We start from the raw sequence: 16,050 nt of genomic DNA, 5'->3' as shown, positions 1-16,050 counted from the left end.
CACAGCGGGCAGTGTGTTGTCTCCTTGGAGGTGAACACATCCACTTCCTCTTGGCCTCACCTCCACCATATGGACTCCACCACTTGAGGATGGAGCCTCCAGCTAGGGCTGCACGATTATGGCCAAAATGACAATCACGATTATTTTGATCAATATTGAGATCATAATTATTTATCATGATTATTTATTGATTTTACGGACAACATATTTTTATTGCACTTTCACATTTAAATAAACAGACCACTGCTTTCACCTCCATGTTGTGCTACATTCAAATGAACAAAACTTTGCATCAAATTACACTGGTCAATAAAGTGCATCATCTCGTATAAGCAAAATCTAAATAAAATTGTACCCAAAATATAGGACAAGTAAAAATAAATATGCCATCAACCAAATGAAAACAATTCAGGCCTATGCAGAAAAGACAATAACAGGAGGAGAGACGTAGCCAAATCACCCAATAGAGTGGTGACGTTATTTTGTACTGGAACCCGAAGTTAGCATCCCACTGGTTATCTCGACAAATACACAAATAGGATTTTCCCATAGGCTTTTGGATTATTGCAAAACATAAGGTCTGTGATCAACAAAAGTTTACAATACTAACACATTTTCCCCATCAAGATAATTTTCACAAATTAACAACTTTTTCAAAGTTTGAAGCCTAAATACAACCGCCAGAAATAAACAGCTAAAAGTATGCTATAAACGAAACAACACCACGGGCGCTCAACTACTACGTCACCATCACCAAGCTTCCGAGATCTTTTCCAAAATATTTAAAAACATTTTCCATAATATGAATTTACTCTGTAGATGAATCTTCATCCAAATTATTTTGGGAATTGTGCACAGCATACCTGAACGGATTTATCTGCAAAGTTTTTTTCCCCTGTTCGGCGTGATGACGTTTAATGTCCCAGACAACGTCTGTAGTCCCATTTAGCAACTTGTTAGCAATCGCCTTTTTCAATACATGTAAAAAAAAATTAAAAAGTCAGTGGTATCACTGGTGTACTTTATGTCGCAGAATGAAACGTGAAAATATTTTGAGCTTGTGTTCACCACAGACCTTATTTCAGGTTTTCACGATGGAACAGGAAGGACTAAAATGCTAACTCGCTTCTGGGTTTTGGCATACAAAATGACATCATCCCTGTGTCACTCTATGGTGACTGGCTGTAAGTTTAGGAAGCACTTGATTTGATGTGCAGCGGAGTTTTCTATGAGTGGAGGAGGAACTTTAAATGTCAATATTGCAGTCGATCATGTTCATGTAATCGTGGGCAGTTAAAATCGGAATCAAAATCAATATTAAATTAATTGTGCAGCCCTACCTCCAACCTCTGGGCCCCAGCCTCTGCCTTGACAGGATGTCTGCCCCCCACATTCCGGCTGCCCGGAATGTACACTGAACTCACTGACAAGAACCGTCCCTCTGCCCAGTGAAGAATTAGTAGTGCCTACCTGAGCGGGGGCGTGAACATAATCCTCCCTGACCGCTCCCCATCCCGTGAGGGAGGCATCTGTCATTACTGTCTTGCAATAAGTAGACGCCCCTAGAGCATTACCCAAGGCTAGAAACCGGGGACACCTCCAAATTCTCAGAACACATAGGCATCGCCACGTGTCACTGATTACTCTCAGAGGTTTCATCCTTGGATGAAACCCCCGACTTTTCAGCCACCACTGAAACAGTCTCAAGTGCAACAGGCACTGGAGAAAGCATACTTTTCTTGAGGTTCAACCTGAGCCCCAAGCTCCTCATGGGCAAGAACCACATCCGATTTTGAAGTGTCAGTTCCAGGGATCGTGCTAGAATTAACCAGTCGTCCAGGTAGTTTAGTGCACAAATCCCCTGGAGTCGCAAGGGAGCCAGAACAGCATCCATGCACTTTGTGAAGTTGCAGGTGGACAAAACTAGCCTGAAAGGAAAAACCCAATGTTGGTATGTGTTGCCTCCAAACACGAACCTCAGGGACTTCCTGTGACTATCGTCACAAACCAGTGCTCCCTTAAACTTACAATCTGTTTGTGACACCATTAGCAGCAATAACTGTAACCAAATGCTTCCGATAACTGGAGATCAGTCTTTCACTTACTTCTATCAGAAACCAGTCCTCAAACTAAATCTGTGGAAAAATAAGTTTGAGCGTCAGCATCTTGAACCTGTATGTCCGAAGAGTATGGTTCAGATGATGCAGATCTAAAATTGGCCACATACTCCCATCTTTTTTGCGGACCAGGAAATAACGGCTGTAAAAACCTCCCTCCCTCAGGGAACGGGGTACATGTTCTATGGCCCCTTGGTCCAAGGGGGATCTTACTTCCTGCGCTAATGTCAGGCTCTGCTCTATGCTGACCACTGTGAGCTTTGAACTGGACCCGGAAACCCTTTTCTATGGTAGACGGAACCCATGGAGCCACATTTGGCAGTAGTTTCCACACTGCCAGATGGTATTTTAGCGATGTTAACTTTTCCACATTCTGTTGGAGGGAAAGCAACAGATTTTTGTTGCCCCATGACACCTCGCTGACCAGAGAAAACTGAAAACTTGGGACGGCCTTGGCTAGAGGAGGCCCTACAGTAGCACTGGGGGCTATTTGCCCTAACAACCTCACATCCTTTGATACATTTCTCCATGGCCCATCAGGACCGCTCCTTCTTTGTCTGCTTGGCCTTTATGATCATCCTCAGATCAGGCTTAGTAGCAGGCCGTGACAGTGGCCGCCCCACCACCATTTGCTGTTTTGTTTCACGAAACCTGTTGGTGATGGCATTAACCGCGCTGTCAAACAGGCCGGAAGGTTCAACAGGGCATCTAGCAAGGAGACCTTATCTTTGTCCCCCATCCCTCCTGCTATTCAACACTTAGCTAAGTGCTAAAGCATGCTATTACTGCTATTAAAGAGAAAGTTGTTATAACTCAAGCATTCAATGCCTAATCTCCCGAAAACTTCACGTTTGATACGAATCCTGGCTTGAAGTCATCTACATGCCAATGTTCAGTTATAGTCATATCGCCACCTGCTGCCAACAGGAAATTAAATTAAATTAAATTATACACCTGGCATCAATGAAGTGATTCTGACATATTATTGATTTCACCCAACTGCTGAAGCCATGGCCCACAAAGAGCTTACAAAACATGTATGGTATCTCATTGTTGAAAGGTATCAATCAGAAGAGTGGTACAAAAGAAATTCCAAAATATAAGGTGTATCATGGAACACTTGTGAAGGCAATCATAAAGTGGAGAAAATAGGGGCATCACAGTGACGTTACCTAGAACAAGACATCCATCCAAAATTGACAAAAAGACAATAATAAAACTTATCAGGGAGGATGCCAAGAGACCTACGGCAACATTAAAGGATTTACGGGAATATCTGACAAATACTGGTCACGCCCTGCCTGTGACAACAATCTCATATTCTTCACATGTGTGGTCTATAGAATAGGGTGGCCAGATGGAAGCCCTTTCTCATGAGAAAAATTCAATCCTGCCTAAATCACCCAAAATCATATGGCAAAATGTGTTCTGGTTTGATGAGACCAAGATAGAATTTTTTGTCCATAATTCTCAAAGATATCTTTGTCACAAAACCAAGACAGTTTATCAACCATAGAACCCCATACCCACAGTGAAGCTTTATGGGGCTACTTCTCATCAGCTGGGACTGTGTATAGAGGAAATCATAGATATATCCAAATACCAATCTATTTTGGCACAAAACCTTCAGGCCTTGGTTAAATAGTTGAAGATGAAGAAAAATATCACCTTTCAGCATGATAATGCCCCAAAGCACAAATCCAAGTTAACCTAAATCCACTGAGCCTTCAGAAGAAGATGATCAACATTTTGGAATGGACCAATCAGAGCCTAGATCTAAATCTTATTGAAAACCTGTGTAGTGACATGAGGGCTATGCACACGTGACCCCCTACCAATTTAATAGATATGGAACATTTTTGCAAGGAAGAGTGGAATAAAATGACAAAATTAAGATGTGCCAAGTTTGTAGACTCTTACTTAAAAAGACAGAGTGCTGTATTAAATGGAAAAAATTGCTTTAACAAAGTATTAGTTAAGGGATATGCACACTTACAGTGCTGTGAAATAGTATTTGCCCCATACTGATTTCTTCTATTTTTGTGTATATTTCATACTAAAATACTTTTAGAGGTTCAAAAGAAATACAACATAAAACAAAGGCAACCTGACTAAACACAACACAGTTTTTATTTATTTATTTATTTATTTATTTTTATTGGAGCAAAAAGTTATCTGAACACCTTTCATCAATGTAAAAAACTAATTGCTCCCTTAAATTTAAAATCTGTTTGTGGCACTATTAGCAGCAATAACTACAACCAAACGCTTCCTATAACTGGAGATCAGTCTTTCACTTACTTCTAGGACTAGTACTTACTCCTTTGCTTTGGATCATTGTCTTGTTGCACAATCCAGTTGTGCTCGAGTTTCACCTTATGGACTGAAGACCGGACATTCCCCTTTAGGATTTTCTGGTTGAGCAGAATTCATGTTTCCCGCAATTACTGCAAGTTGCCCAGGCCCTGAAGCAGCAAACTATCCTCACACCATCACACTTCCAAAACCATGCTAGACTGTAGGTACGATGTTCTTTTTGTGGAATTCTGTGTTTGGTTTACGGCAAATGTTACGGGCCCTGTCTTCTAAACAGTTCCACTTTCAACTCCAGTCCACAGAACATTCTCCCAAAAGTATCATTAAGGTGTGTTTTGGCACAATTCGGACGATAATTCGGGCGTTAATGTTCTTCTGGGTTAGCAGTGACGTTTGCCTCACCACTCTTCCGTGGATGCCATTTTTGCCCAGTGTCTTTCTGATAATGGAGTCATGAACAGTGATGTTCATGTTCAACCTTTGCTGATGCAAGAGAGGCCTGAAGGTCCTTTGATGTTGTCCTTGGCTCTTTTATGACTTTCTGTATGAGTAGTTGCTTGCTTTGCTCTTGGAGGAATTTTGGAAGGTCAGACACTTCTGGGAAGGTTCACTACTGTGCTGAGTTTTTCCATTTGGATATAATGGCTCTCACTGTGGTCCTCCGGAGTCTCAGAGCCATTCAAACAGCTTTGTAACCCTTCCCAGGTTCCCTTTGTAATCCTTCCTTCTACATTTTAACACAGACCTGGATGGTACTGAATAACATTTTTGCGTCAACGAATAACATTATCATTCAAAAACTGTATTTTGTGTTTACTCATGTTGCCTTTATTTCAATCTGTGAAACAATTTATTATGAGATATACACAAAAACAGAAGAAATCAGGATGGGGCAAATACTTTTTCACAGCACTGTATGCAACCAGGTGAAATGGATCCAGTGGAAGTTGCCCAGCTCCAGGCAGGCTGCGCTTATCAGAGTGAGGTGCTACAAGGTACACAGTGCATTATCTGCACCATAGTCCTTGCTAATGAACGCATGAGGCCAAAATGAGATGAGGGATGTCACAGCTACTGACAAGAATATTGTATGCAGTTGCTGAAAAAAATCACCAAAGCAAAGAAAGGGCATACAATTGCAGAAACTTTGACTTTGCCATCTGCAACAGAGATTGGCAAGGAAATATTTGTAGAGGATAAGTCAAAACAATTGGTTAAAGTACCATTATCAAACAATACCGTCAAACGTCGCATCACAACAATGTTAGAAGAAGAAGTGAAGGGTCAGCTTTCTGTCCAACTTCACGGTAATGACTTCGCCTTTCAAATATACGAGTCTTCCAACATCAAAAATGGCACCTCGCATACGTTCGTTATGAATAGGGAAATCAGATAAAAGAAGATTTTTTGTTTTGTAAAGAGCTGTGTACCATGATGGCACACGCTATTTTTTGAAACGTTGGATAATTTCATGAGATCAAATGAGATAAACTGGAGCAACTGTATTGGGGTCTGTACTGATGGAGATGCCATGATGACTGGCAGGCAGTCTGGGGTAGTTCAGGGTATCAAAGATGTTGCTCCCCATGCCATGTCAACACACTGCTTTCTGCACAGAGAGGCGCTTGCTAAAAAAAAGAAATGGAATCCAGTCTTCATGGAGTTTTAGACGTGGTCGTAAAAATCGGGAAAAAGCCAGCGCCACCAACTCCCGGTTATTCACTGCTCTCTGCGAAGAGGTAGACGATGATTACCATACCCTGCTGATGCATACCAACATGAGGTGGCTGTCCAGAGGGTGGGTGCCGATGCGTCTGTTCAGCCTGAGGGAGGAGTTGCACAACTTTCTGGAGGATAAGAGACCAGACCTTGCAGAGTTTTTTGACAATGAAAAATGCTTGCTCAACTCTGCTACCTTGCAGACATATTCGTTGAAATGAACAAGCTGAACAGAGCAATGCAAGGTGCCACAAACACTCTGATGTAGCATGAACGAGCAGAGGCTTTTGAAATAAAACTACAAATGTGGAAAACCAACTTGAATTTTAAAATCACTCAACATCAAATAACATTGCATCTATCAAAACGTCCTGGAGAAATTTGATAGTTATTTCCCTGCTCTAACTGAGGAGCAGGCAGCTTAGTTTCTGTGGTTCAGAAACCCCTTCGCTGAGTTCATTGAAGCAAAGCTTCCAGCTACTCTGCCATAAAGACTTCTGATATATTAGATAGTAAGTGAACAGTGGGTTTTAGAAGTCAGTGTGTTGGATGCATGGAAAAATGGGCAGGAGTGAAGGAGCAGGGCAGGAGTGACTTTGAGAAGAGCCAAAATTTAACGGCCAGATGACTGGTTCTGAGCATGTCTGTAACAAAAAAGGCTTGTGTGGTGTTTGCAGCAGCAGGGATGAATACAATGATCCGTGAAGGGACAAACCACAAACCGGCAACAGGGTGTTGTGCAACCAAGGCTCATGGATGTGCAAGGGCAATGAGGGCTGTCCTGTCTGGTCCAAACCAACAGAAGGCTTACTGAGGCACAAGTCACAGACAATTTTAATGATGCTCACAGGAGAAATTTGTCACAACACATAGCCCTGCTGCATATGAGGCTATGTAGCCACGGAGCAGTCAGAGTGCCCATGTTAACCCATGTTAACCCCTGTCCACCATGAAGGGGCACGTGAGTATTGGTACTGGTCCTTGGAGCAATGGAAGAAAGTCACCTTGTCTGATGAATCCTGTTTTCCTTTACATTACCAGTTAAGGATGCCCTGTGAGATGAACACAAGCTGGTGCAGAGAGTGTGATGATCTGGGCAATGTTCTGATAATAACATTCCACACTACTCAGTATTGATTTGAGAAACATGAAAGTTTTCAAGGTCTTGCCCTGATTTACAAATCTCCCAGATCTCAATCCAATGGAGCAGCTGGAACAATAAGTCTGCTACACCTCGCAACTTACAGGACCTGCAGCTAACGTCTTGATGCTGGGTACTACAAGACACCTTCAGAGGTCTTGTAGGTCTCAGAGCCAGAAACACAGAGCATGTTCTATTGGGTATTTTGTAATGCACAACCATGTAGGAATGTCACAAGAACTGATACTTCGGTACCAAGTCGGGACCAACACTCTTAAAATGTGACGGTACTTGTTTTTCTGCAGCAGCGTGGGTACCGTTGTAGACGAAGTTACGATTCTTCCGGAACTGATGGGGCAGCATATACGCGCAAGTGTTTTAGTCGGGCCACAAGAGGTAAAGAAGAAGAAGAACGCCTACAAGCACAGGGGAAAAACTACAGATGATTGCGACGTTTAGTTTAGCTCCGCCCCGACTTGTTGAGAGGAAACGTGGCAAGAGTTAAATATGGAAATACTTCGCATTCGAGGTGGATGACAGCAAACATATAATTGATACTCTGAACCCAGTATGCAACTGATGCTATTGTTCATTTCAAACAAAGCAAGGAAACACGAATTTGGTCGAAGCGCCTGAAAGATGGGCCCTATATTAGGTTTGTTTGAGGCAGCTGGCATTGTGGCTGTGAAACCAGCTAACGTTATGCTCCATGTAATGTTTGTGATAGCCAGTTATTTGTTAACGATGCTAACGCATTGCAATGTTATAAACTACCTCCTAATGGGCCACCATTCAGCGTGTGTCCTGTCAGCAAAATGTAGCCTAATGTCACAAATAATTATTGAAATGTTAATGGTTTTAATAAATCTTTTTGGCCTGCCACCATATCAGTGAATTTAAACTAATGCTTGCATTCAGAGTATAACGTGTGTGTGTGTGCGCACTAATGTTTACTAGTGCACCTTAGCACTTGTAGCCTCCCCTGTTTTATTAGTCATTGTCAGACAGTGTTTGATAACTAAAATATCCAACCCACTCTCTTTTTGCCAGTATCAGCCAGAGGAGGATGTCCTCCAGGAGAGTTTTTAATTTTATTTTTAAAATTAAATGTTTATACCACACCGTGGTATCGACTTTGGTATCAAGTATCGTGTACTTTTGGCGGTATCGGTATTGACTACTAGATTTTTGGTATCGTGACATCCCTACAACCATGCTACCTTGAAAAGTAACATCTGCATATAATTGTAAATATCTCGGTTTCAGATATCCAATGGTTGAAAGCTTTCATGACAGAGACATTTGGATCACAGTTACAGTTTTAATTGCGGTTACAGTTCTACAGTGCAGTTAAGATTAAAAAAAAAAAACCTGCAAACTGAAATCAGGACTAGCTAATACCATAATGAGTCATTAACAGTATCTAAGCCCATAATAAAATTTTTATAAAATTATGTAAACTACACATGCACATACTCTGTTGGTAAGAGCAGAGGAGATAATTATTGAATTTTTGTATAGAGAATACCCCTGATAAACATCACATTTAAAAAGAACAGCTTTATCTGTCTGGCAAACATGGACAAGGGAAACTAAGCTGCATCAGAGAAAGATATTTTTTGTTCTGCTCTGAAATAGACAGCATAAGCTATTAAAGTTTGTATAGTGCTATAAAAAAAAGGCTTAAATGAAATACATGTTACGAGATACACCACAATTTATCTCAAAGATGCAGACATCAAGTTTTCCAACAGACATTTAAATTATCCAACTTGATGGTCATCATGACAATTGGCATCTATCAGTGATTCCAGATACTCTCGTCCCAAGCCTAAACCATATTTTCACTTAAGTATAATTTCTCAGTATTTTTCCACCCCTTTGAATGTGTCAGAGTGGGAGTGGCTTGCGTGCATACCTGCGATGGTTACCTGTGCCCACTGGCTGGTGATGGAGCCTGTGTCTGAGTGTGCCACACACTGGTAAGTGCCAGTGTTTTGGGGCTGGAGAGAGAGTAGGGAGATTTTGTCAGGCTGAACCTCCACCCCTGGTATCGACCCTGGGTCTAGGGCATGACCCTGGAACAACCAAGTGACTGTGGCTGAGGCAGGATGCACCAAACAGTGCAGGTGAACAGCGCTACCCTGCTTCTGAACTACAGAGGCAGGTTGTGTGTGGAATAAGAGAGATAATGCAACTACAGAGAAGAGAGGGAAAGAAAAAGAGACAGAAAAAAAGCAGAGAGAAGAACACAATATTAGCAATTTCATATATCAACAATTTCACCATGGCTCATCAAGAAGCAAAGCTTGATATTGGAGTTGAATGCTATGATGCATGCATGGACTGACATATGAAGCGGGAAATATGAACAACCACATTTCCAGATGTGGATATTCAGGAGAAAACTAAATATTGAGTCCCTGCTGTGCAAAACGAATTTTGTGTGTGTGTGTGTGTGTGTGTGTGTGTGTACACTCACAAGGGCAGTTGAGAAGAAGGGTTTGGCAAATGCACAGTAAAATGGACAGAAACGTCAGGCCTCTTAGGCCTCTGTCTTCCATGATGTTGCTTCACCTCAGGATGCTAACCAGTGGTCACACACACACACACCCCACATGCACACCTGCACAGAAAATGGAAAAAAAAATATTGTTGGCCAATGTATCTTCAGTTTTTTCCCCAATTATATTGTAATTAAAGACTTAATTTGCAACTGTGATATACTACCTACACACACTCTTCAAATTAGTCACACAAAGCATTGTGCTCCATAGCAGACACAATATTTGCTTTTCTACGTTTACATTTGTTTGAGTTTCTCCAAACTGTCGGTGTGTGCTGGTCCTGGATAAAGCAGATGGATAATGCTTGCCGCAGTTTAATTCAAACCTCATTGGCCCAAAGTGACCCAATATTATCCTCTGTGTGTGTGTGTGTGTGTAATCATACCTTTAAAATGTATCAGACCTATAGTTCATAAAATACAATTTCAAGCAAACACCACTTTTTAAAAACCAACAGAACTCCTGTTTACGTGTCATAATACATGGCATAATTCTGTAATTCATAATTCTGTATTTTGTATACAGAAAATATAGACTTGTAGTCTACAGTTGTGCTCATAATAATTTAATAATAATAATAATCATTTTACACACCCCTTTCAGAACCTCCATCACAAAACATCAAAGCAGTCGTTGATCATCCAGTTAACAACACACAGTATTAAGAATATGTAAACTTTTGAACTTTTTCATTTGTTATTATTGTGTCTTGTGGACTATATGTAAACATCTGGTATGTGAAATAGCTTATTCAGGGCAGTATTAAATAAACAAAATGCAATTTTAATTATCACTTTTTATTAACAACATTTTGCAGATTCTGAAAGGGGTGTGTAGATTTATGAGGAAAAACTGTATATTGAATTCTTAATGTAAAGAAAACTGTAGTACTTAAGGCTCAACTATTAATCCACAACAACACTCACAATACACATCGTGACACATCCTCTGATACAGTCCTTCATTTTGGCTAGCCTTCCCCTAATGAGAAATCCCTAACTCCTGACTCCTACTGAGAAACTCTCCACAATCACCCTCTGGAATTCCCACTTAGTCTCTTCCCTGCCCCTTTGTCTCAGACACCATCTCTTACTGTATCCCACTACTAACACCCTATCTGTGTTTCTCTCAGTCATTCTCTGCCAGCGATACATGCCATCATACACTCTTAACATTTTGCTTGTATTTTCTCATTTGTAAGTCGCTTTGGATAAAAGCGTCTGCTAAATGAATAAATGTAATATAAATGTAAAATGTAACATCACTCTCCTCTCACAGTGTGTTGTTTCCTTACAGGTTCACTGTAGCTTGAAGAGCAGATATGGGGTGCTGGCTCACACTCTCACATACTCGCACACTAATGCAGAGAACCCAAACAGACAGACATGAAAAAAAGTGTGGAAGGAATGTAATGAGAGGCATTCCTTTTTCCTTTTGAACCCACAGCCACCCCACCCCCATTCTGGGCTCCACCTTCTGTGTCAGGCCCAAGTTAATCCGATGGCTCTTTGATCACCCTCTCCTGGTTTGTAAGCGCAGTTAGGCAAGGGGGCTGAGGACAATAACCTTCCACAACCATCACAATGTGGATGTCATAGAGCTTGATACACAGTGCAGGTTGCTCAGCTCGGACAGATTAAATAGGTGACACATATAGTTTCCTCCGAAAGTACTGGAACAGAAAAGCCAATTATTTTTGTTTTTGCTATACACTGAAAAAATTTGGGTTTGAGATCAAATGATGAATATGAAATGATGGATCAGAATTTCAGCTTCCATTTCCTGATATTTACATTTAGATTTGTTAAGCATTGGACATATCCTGAAACCACTAGTATACTAACTACCAGACTTCGAACACGTCGGCCAAGATTAACAGCAGCAGTTGATGACAGAAACACTGTGAGAGCTGTGAAGAAAATCCACTGTTCAAAAAAGGCTTTGAGAGCAGAATATAGGGGCCATACCACAAGATGCAAACCACTCATCAGCAGTAAGAATTGGAAGACCAGATTGGAATTGGCAAAGAAAAACAAAAGATAAGACCACAACACTTCTGGAATCAAGATTAACCTTATCAAAGTGATGGAAAATCAAAGTGTGGAGAAAAGAATGGCTCTGCTCATGATCCAAAACATACAAGCTCATTGGTCAAGCATGGTGAAGGTAGTGTCATGGCTTGGGCTTGCATGACTCACTAATCTTTAATGATGATGTAACTCATGATGGTAGCTGAAGAATGAATTCAGAAGTCTACAGAAACATTCTGTCTGCCACTTTACAGAGAAATGCATCCAATCTAGTTGAGAGGAACTTCAGATGCAGCAAGACAATGACTCAAAACACACTGCAAACACAACAAAGGACTTCATCAGTGAAAGGTTGACTGGCCAAGTCAATCACCAGACCTTAACCCAATTGAGCATGCATTTCACATCCTGAAGAGGAGACTGAAGGGGGACACCCCTGGGTAAGAAATAATATAATCTCACCATAGCAAGCCAGCTCACAGCAAGAAAGATGAAGTGTATGTCAAATCTGTTAGAAGTACACGTACAGTGCTGTGAAAAAGTATTTGCCTACTATTTTTGCAGAAGACAAACATCTCGTACTGAATTGTTTCAGAAATTAAAACAAAATCAAAGATAAAACAAAGGCAACCTAAGTAAACACAAAATACAGTTTTTAAATGATAGTTATTTCTTGAAGCAAAAAAGTTATCCAATACCAACTGGGCCTTTATGAATATTTATTTTCCCCCGTAGTTACTGATTCCCCAAATCTATGAAACTGAATTCACAATGGGGTTCAGCTGAACTAGGACGCAACCAGGACTGATTACTGCAAACCCTGTTCAATCAAATCAACACTTAAATATAACTTTTTCAACTGCATGAAGTTGGTTAAAAGTTCTTACCCAGTCACTATGACACTATGCCAAAGTTAAAACAAATTCCATAAATGATGAGGAAGGAGGTGATTGAAATACATCAGTCTGGGAAGGGTTACAAAGCTATTTCAAAGGCTCTGGGACTCCAAAGAACCAGACTGAGAGCCATTATCACCAACTGGAAAACCTCGGCACAGTAGTGAAACTTCCCAGAAATGGAAATCCTAAAGGAGAATATCCAGTGTTCAGTCCATAAGTTGAAACTCAAGCGTAACTGGATTATGCAGCAAGACAATGATCCAAAGCATAGGAGTAAATCCTAGTCCTAGAAGAAAGTTTCAGTTATTGCTGCTAAAGGTGGCACAACCAGTTTTAAGGGAGAAATTAATTTTACACATGGGTGATAGGTGTTGAATAACTTTTTTTCCTTTAATAAAAAAATAAAAACTGTGTTTACTCAGATTGCCTTTATTTTATGTTGTATTTAGTTTTAAATAAATCTAGTTAGTAGGAGATATACATAAAAACAAAACAAATCAGATACTTATTCACAGCACTGTAGCTGCGCTGTATCTCTTCTGTCCTATGAATCTAAGGACAGGATTTCTGTTCTGCTGCATGTCATGACAAGCTTTAAGCATTGCCCCTATGCCATCAGTGGAATTTGTTCCGTACCTCCAGAGTAATCATATACAATTTCAATAATAACAAATGTCCGTCATTTAAAAACCCAGTCAAAGCCATGCATCTCATATGGGTGTGAATGTTGAGCAGACAAAAATGTGGCACTTTGCAGTGGACTAATGCCACCTGTGTATGGTAGATACAGTGAGGGGTGGGTACAGAAGGTAGTGCCTCTTGCTATCTCTCCTGACAATCTGGCGAGACAAGGAAACACAGAGGCATCATTCCTGGCTCTTATCTCACTGCCTTTCTACTGACATCCGCCTGTAGGACGTGGGCTCAGGGTAAGCTGATGCTGCACAGGATATATGGTGTCATACTTCATAGACAGAGAGGAAAAGGGAGGGGGAAAGCAAGAAGAACTGGGTGCTGATGTGCTATATTGTCTGATACATGCCCATTCTCATACTTCTATTTTTACGACAATCTTACATCCATCAAAAAGCAGGCATTAGATCTGAAGTAACAAAAGTGCTAAAAGTAGCAACAGCTAGACATGGCTAAACTACTATACTACCACACAAATATTGTCTGTATTGCCATACCTGATTTTTAGTACATAAAAAGACTAACCCCTGTCTGTTGATCAAAACTAAATGACCCTTTACACAATGAAACTATATAATTCGCAATAATAATAACAATAATAAATACATCAGAACCATCATCTTAGAACACTTATTATGCAAGGCCAATTACAAATGATAAAGATAATGTGCTCACAGGAGATTTAAAAAAAAAAAATTAATTACTGAAGATTTAATTGAGATTTGAGCATGATATCTAGACAACAAAGCAAGCAGGCATCACAGTCATCTCATGCCTTGTTAGATACAATTCTGCATAGGCATACTAAAACGATAGCTTCTTAGTTAAAAAAGTTAAAATACTTTTGAACACTGCTTTTCACTTTGATTTTACCTGCTATACTCTAGCCTTTATGGGTTTTATAGATATTACTATTTTGGAAAATGAGTTTTCACAGAGCTTGCAACGTCTGGTTCTGTATTGATCTCAATGATTACTTTCTGAGACCGACAGACAACATGTAGCATAGGAATGCACCACTTTCTAACAATCCGGATGACACTGGCAAACAAACCAGCAATGCTAATGCTGAAGCCAGTCTACCTGCATGAGAGATGCTGTATGAGAGATGGGGACAAAAAATTCCAGAGTGCTACTGTGATGTTCTTCCAGGTCTTTTCAGCTGCTGTCCTTTGTAAGCATAAGTTGTTTGATGGAGTGAACAAATACCTGAAGGCCATTGATGCTGAGTACAGACAAATTTACCCTGCCCTGCTTTAAAAAAATAAATAAATAAATAAAGTCACTTACTGTGGCTCTACAAAGATATTCCAGAACCCGATTGCTGTGGTGGAATACATTGATTCACTAAAGGTGAATTTTGGGGGGGGGGGTCCAGTCGCCGTACTGGGATGTGCACTATGACGTGAGCACACACTGGCAATTGAATTTTAAGGTTTGCTCTGTTTTATACAAGTTTATGAGCAGGTTTGAATGGAGGTGATGCCTCAAAGAACCCTTTCACTTGAGCTTTTGTTATACTGAGAGGGAAAGTGTCTGACTCTAATGCCAATGTTAGGCAATATGTATTCAAAGTTCAGACCTTTCTGTTATTTGTATAACAGTTGTTTATTTTTTGTTTATCGGCTCACTTTTCACTTGAATGATGTGTCCATTTGCAGATGTTGCATGTATACTGTATCTGGTAAATATTGGCATTGTGAAGGTTGAATGCAACATGGTACATGGAATGTGGGTGCAAGTAAATTAATAATAATACTTATGCTATAAGGTGGGTGTAATTCAAAATTCTTTATTAAATTATTCATCATCAATCATAATCAAGAACAGCAACTGTTCAGTCTGCAAACATACAGTATGCTGCCACTCTCCCTTCACTCTCTGAACCAACTCTAATAGACAGCGCATTTGCTTCATTTAAGCTCACAGTTGCCAGATATAACTAAAAAAAAGATAACTCCAGTTTTCCTGTTTTGATTTAATTCCCCCAAAACCGCAATATTATCAGCAGACATGGCAACACTGTACTGGGGGAACCCATGTAAACAACTGAAACAAACAAAAAACTAATAAAATGTAAAGACAGAAAATGTGCTTGGTTATAACTAAAGAATTTAATATAAAAAATAGACATTATAATAAAGCCATAAAATATAAATAAAATGAGAAACGAAATAATGTTTAATTACTATGGATTGCATTTAATATCAATTTGAATATCTTAGTAGGCTATTTCCTTAGAAGGCTATTAGCCTTCTTTTTCCTAATATTAATCATTTTTATATTAGTCTACTTTTAATTAGGACTCTTTATTGTTTAAGATATTTAAAAAAGAAATATTTTGTGCTTGTTTATTTATCAATTAACCGACAGTATTTGTCATTGTTATTATTTTAATTCAATTAACAGTGAACATGAGCAGAGAGCTTACATTTAACGGTTTATGACAGACCTCCTGATTAAAGCTTAAGCAAATATAAATATTGGTATCTGGATCAGTATCGGTCAATCAAGATGACAAGAAATCAAGAAGTATTGGCTGTAAAAATCCTGATCGGAGCATCAGTA

The 16,050-nt window shown here is 39.9% G+C and overlaps 1 protein-coding gene across 1 annotated transcript in view; it reads right to left on the bottom strand.

The window, feature by feature from the left end:
- The window catches only part of cdon (cell adhesion associated, oncogene regulated), a 99,848-nt gene that overhangs the window by 25,954 nt on the left and 57,844 nt on the right, over nucleotides 1-16,050 (bottom strand). The window contains exons 2-3 of the mRNA XM_017466503.3: nucleotides 9,776-9,919; nucleotides 9,212-9,490 (exon numbers count right to left, since the gene is read on the bottom strand). Of these exons, the coding sequence (XP_017321992.2) occupies nucleotides 9,212-9,490; nucleotides 9,776-9,857 (361 nt within the window). The 5' untranslated portion in view covers nucleotides 9,858-9,919. The remainder of the gene's footprint in view (nucleotides 1-9,211; nucleotides 9,491-9,775; nucleotides 9,920-16,050) is intronic.

This window comes from Ictalurus punctatus, chromosome 4 (genome assembly GCF_001660625.3).
Source record: "Ictalurus punctatus breed USDA103 chromosome 4, Coco_2.0, whole genome shotgun sequence".
NCBI lineage: Eukaryota > Metazoa > Chordata > Actinopteri > Siluriformes > Ictaluridae > Ictalurus > Ictalurus punctatus.
Note: the sequence above shows the minus strand (reverse complement) of the source record. Positions and strands in the feature narration are given on the sequence as shown.